The 12,742-nt window shown below is 43.2% G+C and overlaps 2 protein-coding genes across 3 annotated transcripts in view; one reads left to right on the forward strand and one right to left on the reverse strand.

The window, feature by feature from the left end:
- Window positions 1-12,742, forward strand: part of TRMT5 (tRNA methyltransferase 5) — a 67,449-nt gene that overhangs the window by 11,588 nt on the left and 43,119 nt on the right. The gene's annotated exons all lie outside the window — the stretch shown is intronic.
- The window catches only part of SLC38A6 (solute carrier family 38 member 6), a 45,968-nt gene continuing 36,403 nt past the window's right edge, over window positions 3,178-12,742 (reverse strand). For both annotated transcript variants that reach the window (XM_064460985.1, XM_064460986.1), the window contains exons 13-16: window positions 11,457-11,581; window positions 10,456-10,600; window positions 10,237-10,331; window positions 3,178-9,126 (exon numbers count right to left, since the gene is read on the reverse strand). In XM_064460985.1, coding sequence (XP_064317055.1) covers window positions 9,046-9,126; window positions 10,237-10,331; window positions 10,456-10,600; window positions 11,457-11,581 — 446 coding nt within the window. In that variant the 3' untranslated portion in view covers window positions 3,178-9,045. The remainder of the gene's footprint in view (window positions 9,127-10,236; window positions 10,332-10,455; window positions 10,601-11,456; window positions 11,582-12,742) is intronic.

The raw sequence follows: 12,742 nt of genomic DNA on the forward strand, positions 1-12,742 counted from the left end.
CATACCATTTCAACAGTTTTGGAGCTGGCTCCAGCAGCTCTGGCAAGCATCAAAAGTGACCATCTCCACGCAGCTCCCTGCCCCACCGCGGCTGCCAGGGAGCATCCCGGACCTCGCAGGGCGCACCTCATGAAGCGCCATCCCCTGAGCCGTGGACCTTTCTCCCTAATCCCATCTGGTGATCACGTTGTGCAAGAGGCCTGCTTGCCCTTGACAGTAGCATTGCTTGTGTAACAGCCAAGGCTGTTCTCAACTCACCCCCACCTCGAACCCTTTCTGACCCTTGGGAAGGGATGTGCCACTGTACAGCTGGCAGCCCCGTTAGTCTCAGCACCCACTGAATCTGAAGCAGCCCACTTCCATGCGACAGTTTATGGATAAATATGCATTGATACAGTAAAAGGGCTTTTAGCTCTTCACCCGCCTTGCCTTCCGACTAGTGCCTGGCAAGTCGCAGTCTGCAAGCAGGACCTCGCCGCTGCACCGCTCCTGAGAAGAGCACATGTCCCAGAGGGGTAAAAGGACCAATGTCCTGAAGACATCAATGTGTAGGGCATAAATTCCACATAACTTTGCTGACAAAAATATGCACGGTGACCCTATACTCAAACATGTAGACAACATCAAAAGGGCAGTGAAGGCTATAACCCGCTCTGGAGCCCAGGCAGAGGAATGGGCTATGGAAATGTTGAGTCTCAGACACTTTCTAGTGACCTCAACTCTCCCCGTTTGATCAAAGAAGTCACCTCCAGACAGACCTTCCATCTGCATCCCTTACGTGCCACGTGTGATTTCACCTATAGCTGTGCACCGCTGAGCTCCAAGCCCCGAAGAACTCGGTCAGCACCCAGTCAGTGAGCAATAGCAGAAATTCCCCTGCACCCTTACCGAAATCTCAGGGGTCAGCGAGCCTCATGGGTTCCTACGACTGTGCAATGACTGGAAATTAAAATGGAGCGAGAGGAGGAGGAGGAGGTCAGTGTTATTTCAGAAGTTCGCCCCAATGCCTTACAGACACGGGTACCCCTCAGCACAGCTTCTGCCCAGCCTCTCTGTGCCCACATTTGGTACCCACCAACACAAACCCAATTCTGTCTCACAGCTCAGGCTCTTCAAAGCTTAGGCCTGAAGGTTCAAACATCAATTTATATATTTGGAGAAAAAGAACTGAATTGTAGCCAATAAAAAGCATGAATTCAGCCATTTCTCTCTCTAACAGGGATGGAAGCTGTTCATCAAAATCCAGAAGCAAAAATCTAAACGCACAGCCCTTGAGCTATGCCCAGTGCCAGACCTGTAACCAGCTATAACATACACAGGCTACTTAAACCCTTCCTACAGGAGATTCACAGCCACGAGCTGCACAGACCCAGCTGGGGAAATGCTACACTAAAGCCCTGCTTCCAGACTATTGTACAAAATGAAAGAGCGGAGCGTGACTGGAGGAGGTGAGAATAGGGCCTGAGAGTTTCATGGCCCTTGACTCCAGCCCTACGGGTTCTGCACCGTCATAACCACATCCCAAATCTTTTCTCCATCCCTGCGTGTAAATCCCATTATCAAGCAGAGCTACCTGGGAGGGTGGAGAGACCGGGCTCCCGGGAACACCGTCCAACTCCGGTCGATGGAGCAGCGAGACCAGGCTCCTGAAAGGCAACAGCCTGTAACAACCACCCCGAGCATCCAGGGCTCATTAACTCTCCGCTGGCCAGATCTGTGATTTGCTACATGATGCGTAGAGCTATAATTTCCACCCGGGTCTCCAGAAAAGTAGTTCTGCCAGCCGGGCTGATTAGCCACCGCACCAGCCTCCCCGTTCGTCGCGTAAATCTAGTGCCTTCGATTACATCATGCCAGAAAACTGAAATGCAAGTCAGATGGCGAAGGCATTAATGGCAGCGCTGTAAAGGCTCAACAATGCAAACCTTCCTAAAATGAACTGTCTTGACCTTCGCTGGGCTGACAATAAAAGTGTGACATCATGTGCAAACGAGCTTTAAATTTAAACCAGGTGCAGAGAGCTGCCTGGCGTCGCACGGCTGCTGTATAAACCACTAACATGCGAGCGGCGATGCTGGAGGCAAGAGAAATGCCAAGCATGGACAGGACCCACTCGGCAACAAAAACAGGTACGAGCAGCTGGTGCGGTGCAAGACCAAAGTCTGCATCGCACTTGAAAAAGCCAGGGCTTGTGCTATTTGGTACCAGTTCTAGCCAGGGCAAACATTATTAAGTAAACACGGATTTGCTGATATTCATTTCCACGTGTGTGAGCATTCCTACAGCTCTGGAATCCAGCCAGCAGCACAATAACGAGGTTTTTACATTTTTCGCTTCTATTCAGGGCTCCCTTAGACCTCGCAAAGCACTGGGAGCTGTGCTCACAGGTTGTCAGTCACAGCTGTTAGAAACCACCATGATTTACGGCCAAAAAGCGTGCCCCCGCTCCAGCACCCTTCCAGGGCAGCCATCATCCCTCTCGCTACCAGCCCAGAACGAAATGGCCTGTTTCCCTGGCTGACCCTCACCTTGCTGCACAAGGCGGCCCTTCCCAAAGGGGTTTCCACGAGGAGTTTTCCGCCCCGCCTTGCGCTGCCAGGCCAGCCGGGCACCCGCTGTCCGCGGCCGGGAGGCCGTGCTGGCGCGGGGCAGCACACTGCGTGGCTACGGCCTCTGGGACCTCTTCTGCTGCCTCTTGTTTATAGAGGGGAGCAGAACAGCGCGGAAGAGGCAGGTTTGCCGCCAAGAGGCCACCAACTGCAGTTCTCGCTGGACAAGTTATTTTCTACATCCTTTGTGTTTTGGAGAACAGAGTTCCAAGAGTAGATTTGAGCACTGAGAGCAGACAGGTCCGGGAGGAGCAATTCCTAACAGCTTCCCGGACCATGCCTCGCATCCATGTCAAGCTGGGTGCTGCAAGACACCGCCCGCAGAACAGAGCGGGGACCACACAGAACTGCGCACATGAAGGAGAACATGTGTAAGCGCACAACTATGCCACCACCACCAAACCTGGAGCGGTTTTTAAGAACACCACCCTCCCCTGGCAAGAGTAACGCTACAGCCTGAGCTGGGACAGCACAACACCGCTGCACGCCAGCAACTAACCGCAGAGACGGCAACGCTCGGTTACTCCTCTAAGCAGGCACGTTACGCACAAAGAAGATGACAATCAAATGAGTTATGCAAAAAACTGTGCTTTATTTTCTGGGTTTTTTTTTTTTTTTGGAACGTGCCCTGGCTGTTCCACAGGGAATCTGAGGGAGGGAGAACTCAAAAATAGGAAACTTGTACAACATACAGGTTTGACACGAGCTAGGCAAGTTTTCCATACAGATAATTCTTTTCAAGAATTCCAATTCCACATGAAGCACGGTTGGATGACCACTACTGAAACACAAATACAAAAACCACCACCACAAACTGCAAAAATTGGGCAGCGCTTTTGTAATACTGAAAATCCTCTCCCACCAGCAGTCATTAGGAAGTAGCAGTAAATGTGTCTGAAGGCTTTTCAGTATGCAGAGCAACTACAACTAATGCTTTCAACGTGAAAGTCAGCTGTAAACCAACAGGTTCAGGTAAAGTGTTAAATTAAATCTAGTTGGGAAAGGAGTGCTACAGCCATCAATGTTACTTTAACTCCTGGACTGATCTGAATGTCAGTTTTTAATTAGAGAGCACATTAGGGTGCCCACTATAGAAATAAGAATATTCATTTTCATCTCCTTAAGTAGGTTGGTTTGGAAACAACTTGATTACTCTCCAAGTATCTGTAGTGGAGCATTGGCAGATATGCCTGTCTCTCTCTATCTTTTATAGGAATACCAGCGTAAGCCTCATGAAGAACCCCCCCGGCCTCTGGATCGGCAGGACTCCAAATTCCGACCCTCCCTTTGGCTCAGTGAGGGCTCAGGAGCTGGCCTGCAGGAGAGGTGCACCTCCGCGGTGACGGGGGACATCGCCGGTACTGCTATCCAGAACTGACATACTTCTGACCTCACCTATCGCTTGTAACGCCGAACGCCCATCGGCTGATGCTAATGGACGCATTTCATATTGTTCACAAATAATCCTCCAAATTAATTTTAGGAATTGATTTGCAATGAGACTGGCCATACTGGGTCAGGCAAAATACCCCCGTCGGTCCATAGCCCTGCTCTGCTTCTGTCCAAAGGAGGTGCCTGTGGAGCCTCAGAGCAGGCAAGCGTGGGCTGACCACCCCCCGCGTCCCTGCAGCCTCCAGGGACTACTGCCTTTGGAGCACTGACTTGCAGATCCACACCAAAATTATTTCTTGTGCTGCACATAGTATCAAGTACAAGCCCATATTCTCTCTCATGCAAACAATGAGAGCTGCTCAAGGATTTAACATTTGCCCTAGCAGCTCAGTCAGAGAGATCCCATTGCACCGCCGTGTTTTCATCCTCATTAGGAGGATTGCACGGGTCGGAAATGTGGCACCTTGAGTATCTTACACACACCACGTATCATTTAAGAACTCCAAATCAGCACAGTCTTCCCATGTTGCGAAGTTAAGATGTCTCCATACTTCAAAAAGACAAATTCCTACAAGAACAGACATGACGGGCCCACCAAAAAGGTCTGCCTGCGCATAGCATTGGTCTTTGGTGATGGGCAGCAGTGGGCACGAGCCTGCAGGGCAGGGATAAAGTGGTGCTCTCCCTGATCCACAGCCGCTCACCCGGGCTGCTCTCCCGCCAGCGATCCCTCGGGCTGTTCCGCTAATGGCACATTCCCCGCTCAGTGCCATGTAACCGGTGTTAGTGCAAAAATGAAGGGGAAGGTGAGAGAAGGGACAGAGAGAGGATAGGACAGTTTTAGTGTCTCAATTTTCACTATACTGGGGCACGAGAGAATTTTCAACAAACATTGTCATGAAAATCATTATCTTAAGATACAAACTGCTTTGAAACATGGGAATAAACCACGAGCATTTACTGCAATACAAAGGCAGGTTTCGAGCGCTTTTGTGTTGCGGCACTCGTTCCTGCAATGCCGTTTACAAGAGACGCTCTCCACACCCAGCTTACCACAGTCCATCTGAAATCTGAGCAGCCTTCAAATGGACAAGGAATGGAAATAGGAGAATGAGAGAAAACAAATCAAAGGCCACCGATTAATTTTCATCTCCTACATTGTTCTGGTTCAGCCGGGGAAAGGCAACCTTTCCAAGGGAGTTCAGAAATGCTGCAGGCCCCTTCATCCATTCCTGTCAAGTCCTCGGAAAAGAAGGTTGGAAAACGCTACCTACAGGTAATAGAGCCGAACCACTGACATTAATAAATCTGGAAATTCAGGGGAAAAGAAATGTCTACAGGAATAGAGAGAGAAAAAAATATATTTAGCAACATGCGAGGGAGCAGAGAGTTCCAGGCTGGAGGCCTGCTTTGCTCAAAAAACTCACGCAAGTGCACAGTTGTAGTGAAACCCTTACACAGACACAACGAACAGAGCAGACTGTGGGAGATGCGAAGGATAAAAATAGCATCCTTACTTTGCTTTTTCATTGTGGAAAACGCTCCTACCTTTTTCTAAATTTGGAAATAGAAGTTCTTTCTCTTTCTGCCCTTCTCCCTCTCTCCATGTTTTAAGTTATGTATCACAGCAACTGGAAAGTAGCACTATTTCTAACTCTTTTTCAGATGAAAGATAGCACACATTCTCTAACCCCGTGCTGCTATCCTTTCTGCACCGCAGCCAAAATGTAATAACAGAGCTCCAGCAGAGGTGTGAATTGCTTCCATTCATCCTCACCGAGTATTAACTTCATACACTGGTATTCATCATTCCAAAGTCTACTTATTAGGACAGTTAGTTAACAGCCAGGCTCGTTAGGATAATACCCAGGGATTAAAAACAATAACATAGCGATTTCCATAGCATTACAGGAATCAACTGTAAAATTAACATGGTATTTCAGGTATTTTCTCAGTCGCATTCTTTAAGACAATGCACACAAACCCAGCTGCCTGTGTATGAACAGACTGGTACAGTGCACAGCAAGGCTCAGCTTTTTCAGGGGAGGAGGAAAGAGCAAAAAGCTTAGCAAAACTTTGCCAACTTTCTGCACTTTCACAGATAATCTAAGTCTTGTGTAAAGTCTTGCTGGTTAGAGTTTAAAATGAAGTGGCTGCGGTGATTACGAGTATGACTCAATAGCATGCTGCAAGAGTGTATGATAAATGAGAAACAATTACCATAAAATTGCTAATATTCCTCCTATATCCTAGTGTCTGAAAAAGCCCTAGAGTTCACTCACATGAATACAAGTTCTCCCGTTTTCCTAAAAAGTTTTGGTTCACTCAGATAGAAAAATCACTTCCTGATGTATGGCTGTCATTGCTTTCTCAAGGTACCTTTTTATAAGGTAAATATTTAGCTTTTTACACTAGTGCCAGAGACACCCCGAGTGCCTGAATCCCTATAGTATAATGAAGCCTGTGAAATGCAGCTATTAGAGGGCAGCCACATCTGGTTACTGAGAGTTAAACAAGCTGCGAGAACTGCAAGAACTAAGGCAAAACAGGGAGCCTCAACCATTAATACACAATGATGAGAAAGTCTGATCAATCCCTTGATCAAAGGAGGCCAGAGACCTCTCAAGTTAGAGGCATCCCCTATGTGCACACACAAACTTTAACCCGCTGACGCAAAACTGCTGGGCAAAGTGTGAGGTTTTATGAAAAAAAAAAAAAAAAAGCTATCCAATGGCTGCTGCTGCTCAAACAAGGCAGTCCCGCTCTGACCACCCCCCTCGCTCTTCTCGTTCCCTACGTGAGCGCCCTCAGTTCATTTTGTTGGCAGATGATGTGCCACATCTCGCAGTCATGTTGGTTTTCTACTAATTAAACACGGTGGCCAGGAGCCACGGCCACTGTCACAGAAGTAGTTGTGAACTTCTGGCCAAGAACAGACGTGCCGTTTCTGGTGCCGACAAACTACTGGATGGCTCACCTCGTGTTGTGAAACCTGTGCTAGAAACTTTACTTTAAAAATAACTGCAATCTTTTCCAGGTATCCTTTCCTTTGGGATCCCACCAAAACTTCTGAGTTAGTTCCCAGGCCTCCCCACACATGTCTATTTCTGTATTAAACTCATAAGGAGAAGGATATTCCCCAGGCAAAAAGGATTCCTGAAGCAGTACCAAGCTGCACCACCTGGGTGCCTTCAGGCTATCTATTAAAAATGGAAAGTATCTTATGGATCCTGAGAGAGCCAAGCGAACTGTTGGCATGAGAAATCCTAGTCTGTCAGCTCAGGAATAAAGAAGATAATTCCAACTCTGCTATTTGCTGCTCCACCCTATTAGACAGGTGAGGATCGAGCACATTCAGTCAGGGTTTTGTTAAAGTTGGCACACCAATCAGTGCTTTCCAAATCCAGTGTGACTTAATTAAAAAGGCTAATAGCACAGACCCACTGCTAAGAGGTTAGAAATGCCAGGTACTGGGGTACCTCCCCTATTTCAACTGATAAAACCTGAGTCAACATATTAACAGAACCATCTCAGTAGGACTTTCTAGCAACAGCCAACTAATTTGCTAACTGTGCAACTTATGGACAGAAAAAATGTCACTTACCAGCTGCTTTTGTATTACATAAATGTATTACTTTGCTATGATTCACTTGTGTCTTATTCCATCTCTCAGATGTAAAAGTGCTAAGCTGAATTAAAAGAAATACTGCATCTGGAAATAATGAAGAACTTTCCCACTCTCTCTAAATCTTGCCATTTGAGGCTGAGGTCTAATTTCTTAACTCTACAGAAGCCATTTCTGCAGAGGCTCAGCTTCCTTAGGGCATGAAGTCTCTGAAGAGATTAGGCTATTTTAAAGACATGAGATCCCATCTGATAGAAACAAATTTTAAAAACCTTACCACAATATCAGCCACTGCTTTCATTCTACTAATATGAGGAACTTTGGTGGTGGGCACTCAATGCCATATTTAACAGAGCCCAGCTGGTGTTGAAAATTGCATTCACATTTCATTTAGAAAGAAAAAAAAAGAAGAGGAATTACAAAAGGGTATGTGGAAGTTTATAAAGATCCGAGATAAAATTAGGGTTCTGTAAACGTAAAATTTCCTTTCTCTCCAACAGAGGCAGAATTTCACCTTTCAAGCCAAAACCTTCTCTGACACACAACAGTACATAAAATATAGAAGCACTCTACTTCCAGTTTAAACACTTGTAAAAATGGGAATGAGAAGAGAAAAAGAAAAAAGTCTTTCAGTGGGAAGAATACTGAGGTACACTGAGTAATATTCAAAAGTAGATATTAATTGAAAAATGTCTATTATTATTAACTGCAAAATGGAAATACTTCCTAACACCACTAAAAGCTGTTATGCTAGATGGGCAAAGCGTTCTAATTTAAAAATTACTTCAGTATGATTCAAGTACACTGAGGTATAAGAACTGTATTATAAAAACAATTAACAAATACTATCACGAAGTGCCCATTAAACTGGGCTAAGGCAGCTGTTTTCTGGATCCATGTTAGGATAAATTAGGGTAAACATTTGGAATCAGGAAGTTCCTAATATGAACTGGCTGAAATTTTGGAAGTTATTCAAGTCACAGAAGTCTTTCACTGTTTAGGAGAATGTGTGTGTTATCGTAACTACACACGTCATGACACACACATCGTGATCGATGTAATATCTATCCATCTCATTGTCTTTAAAAGAGAAGTTATTTCAAGGCTCTGCTGTTGTTCACCATGTGCACTAAACCATTTTTTGCATTGCAAAATTCTGAAGAGATCTTTTTACCTGTCAGAATTACATCATTAAAAACTAATATTTTAGAATGGCAAAGACTAGTTGTACAATAACTGAGGAGAGTGACTCAAGATTAAGGAAGGAACATTGGTAACGCAGTGAAAAAGAGCATTATTGCTTCCACAGACAGCTTTGGTCAGTGTTTTCTTCAGGACGTCCAGCGTTCATGTCAGTAGTTTTGACACATCTCTGGTTCTTGCTGTCCTTCTGAAGTTCAGTCAGACAGTGACAGGCTGTTATTGATTAATCCAATTGAAAATTATTAGAACTAAACTGAGAAGGCCAACACAAATGCCAAAAATAACCAGGGCACATGCCTGTGAAGGAAGAAGAGGAAAAATTAATGCTTTCCTGAAGGAAGCATTAGACATTTCTAAGGCTTATAACTAATGATGAAAAACCTATATGAACAAGTTTAAATACTGTCTTTTAAAATAATCTTTAATGTTTCAAATTACTCAATCTTCAAACACAAGGTATCTGCTTAGCGGAAAACTGAACTAAGCCTGCTCTGGGACAGTTTGATGGGGCACGCTCAGAGCAGTCTGGTTTGCTTGCCCACACTACCCACCTGCAAAAAAACCCCCATCACTTGCCCTTTACAACTCTGAACAAATTAAGAAACTGAATTTGTATTTTACTCAAAACATAATTCAAGTTTTAACAGCCAGATGACAAAAAAAACACAGTTCAAGAGGCAGCAGATTGCTGATTTGTAACAAGGCTTCAAGTCTGTTGGAACTAGTCAAGACTTTAAATGATCAGAGAGCATCATTATTAGATTTTCTTTCAAATTCTCTCATTTGTCAATACAAGAGCAGCCCTCTGAATTGTAAGAATTCATAGAAGGACTACGTATAAACAGTCTGTCAGCATTTTAGCCACTGTCATGAAGTTGCTCTGCTGAGCAGTGGTTAAAGTGAAGACAGTTACTGTGCAAAAAGCAGGCTGCTGCACAAATTCCAACTAGAACCTAACCTATCACACCAGAAGAGAAACCATAAAACAAAGAAAAAAAAAAAGGGGGGGGAAGATGTTTTTGAGAAGGCTTACATAGAAAACAAGCATAAATACTGTTTCACTACAATGCAGTTTGGCTTTGTCCCAGCTGCCCAGACAACATCAGAGTAATGTGTAGGAACTGAGCAGAAGTTGGATTAAAAGTCAACATCTGAAAACTACATGGAAAAGCACGTATTCAGATCAATGATCCAGCATACAGACACACTGCTAGTGAAAAATCTCCTATGAAGGAGTTTCAGAAGGACTAGAGCTATCATGAAGGATAGAAGAAAATGCTCACAGATTTTGTGAACTGCAGTGGAAACAAGAACTTTGCCCCTTGGATTACGTGCTCTATGGCGTATGAAGATGCATCTAAAATAAGGCTGTTTAAATATAATTAACACACATGAAAAAAAGCATACCCCAATTTTCTGTGGTGATAAGAAGTCCTCTCTGCTAAGTTTAAGATAAAATAGTCCAGGATATACAAAAAGCAAACATGTTGACGTGGTAGAACCTTTAAAAAAGGAAAGTAGGATTTTATTTAAAGCAAGACTGAAGCATATTAGCTTATCAGAATACTGAATTATGTGAATAAAAGATTAAAAAAACAAACAAACAAAACAACCACAATGACTTACCAACTACTCCAAATAAATTTTTAATGTCTGGCACGTACATTGCAAACAATACAACAATTGTATTCAGTGTTAAAGTGACAAGGATATGGCAAATCCACGACACAGGAAGATGAGAGAAGAATACCATCAACACAGCTTTCCTTGCCTGCATAATATGAAAAGAAACATTGCATGGGTAAATACATACATATACATACCTTTTAATCTTATCTCAATTTCATAAACTTAAGAATTACATCATTCCAGATGTGAAAGAACATTTTAAAAATCAAAATGCAAAAAATTTAGTAATAGCTAAACATTTTTTCTTTCTGTGGTATAGAATTTACTTTAGTATTAAAGCAGCATTTATGACGTGGCCATTAGACTTAAGGAAGTAGTCCTTTTTTGCAGGGACAAAAGAAGGGGGGGATAATGCTTTGTCTCTTTGAGCATGCTTGTTAGCAAATGTCAGCATGTTGCCAAACTGATATGTAATCTATACACTACTTCTATAGGCACAGTTCTGCATGCACAATCTTTTTTGATTATAATTGAATGAATTTTCAGTTCTGCCATGGTATTGATAAACTAAAGTAAGTTTTTTTGGTGAAATAGGTCAATATGTGTTTTTAATTTACAGTTAAATTGAGTTTTCGAGTATAAGTGTGTTTGTGTGTGGGTGCGTGCATGTAGAAAGGAAAAACCAAGTCAGCAAAACTCAATTTAAAAGGGGGAAAAAAATCAAACTAAATAAACTTTAGAAGTTCTGAACTCTCTAAATTAAAAACAATGCTGTGGGCTAGTTTTAATCTGAAATCCGTCTCAAGAGCACAAATTAGCTTAGTGGTTAGTTGTTATTTTGGAGCTCTCATGGAACATATGCAAATATGTGGTCTTTGATCAATCACTTGACAAGTGAATAAGATACACAAGACTAGATGTGACTCAAATATTGCAGTCTGCAAAGCATTAGCATTACCATTGCTTATGCCAGCTTCAAAATGTTTAGGAGTACTTACTGGGAAATGGATTAGAGGGACTGTCAAAAGCACAGCAAACAGTATGGCTACTTTAACAGTCATGATGAGAATATCATGCGGCAGGTACTTGCTGTAACCTTGTAGCAATTCAGAGTCCACTTTGTCTGAAAACCAGAAAAATTAATTGGTTTGTTAATCATTTGGCAATATGCAAGGTAAAATTTCATGATTCTAATTTAAAGGAAGAAAGAAACATTCACAACTATACTAGCATATGTGCTTTTGCTGGCTATGGTTAGCAATGTACTGCTGGGTGACACAGAGAAGGATAACTAGTATCAGTTATACTTCTAAAAAATATTTCTTTAAAAAAAGAGAAAAAAAAACAACCACCAAAAAATCCAAAATTATTGACAATTGACAGATTTTTTTCCTATGCCAAATGAGTAAACACATGCAACACAAGGACCCCCGAAGGCTGTCACTTTGGATTCTTACAGCACCCAGAGAACAATCGAGGACTGCACCGGCAACACACCCAACCAGGCCAAACACTTTCAACGACAGCTCTGTTTTCTCCAGCAGCAATCCCATGCGCTATCCGCCTTGTGCGTATTTAGCTTTGCAAAACCAACTCTACCGTGGGATTACTATAGTATCCTATACCATGGGTACACTATCGTGAGCGTTACTTTTATGCTTTTCAAGGCAGAAATGGGGCACAAAGTGATGAGTCAGCGATGAATCCTTCACATTTGATTTTTGCCCTTTTAAGTGAAAAGTTTCACTAAGTTAACAGCAAAAGTCAGAGCCTGAAAGCAGTCTGCTACCCTGACTCTTTTTTGGCATACCCTGACTCTGTGCTTTTTTGGACTTCAGAATGGTCCAAAATTTCCAAAGTCCAGTCTCTGTATGAAGTTTCAAATTCACAGAAAACAGAATACACCATCTGAACCACAAAAAGATGAAGCATGTCTCATTTCAAAGAGGGAACTCTTTTTTTGTTTTCAATTTAAAATAAAATGTCTTACATTTTCTCAGACTGGTGTTTAAGAACAGGGAACAGATCTCCTTATTTAAAGAAGTAAGTTAATTAAAGAAGACGACCAAAAAGTGAAAAAAGGAGAAGCAGCTTGCAAGGGCGGGAGGGCGGGAAATCTTTTGCAGACATCCACTGTTGGTTCCAGTGTTTTAGGCTCTTGAGACTAAGACTTACTAAAAGAAATCAGGCTTGCAGAAAACCAGAAAGGTTCCTAAAAGACTAGGGTCAAGACAGGGTCTTGTCCCAAAGAAATCATGACGGCGAAGGTAATGGGAACCGGGGT

Source organism: Phalacrocorax carbo, chromosome 9, assembly GCF_963921805.1.
Source record: "Phalacrocorax carbo chromosome 9, bPhaCar2.1, whole genome shotgun sequence".
Lineage (NCBI taxonomy): Eukaryota > Metazoa > Chordata > Aves > Suliformes > Phalacrocoracidae > Phalacrocorax > Phalacrocorax carbo.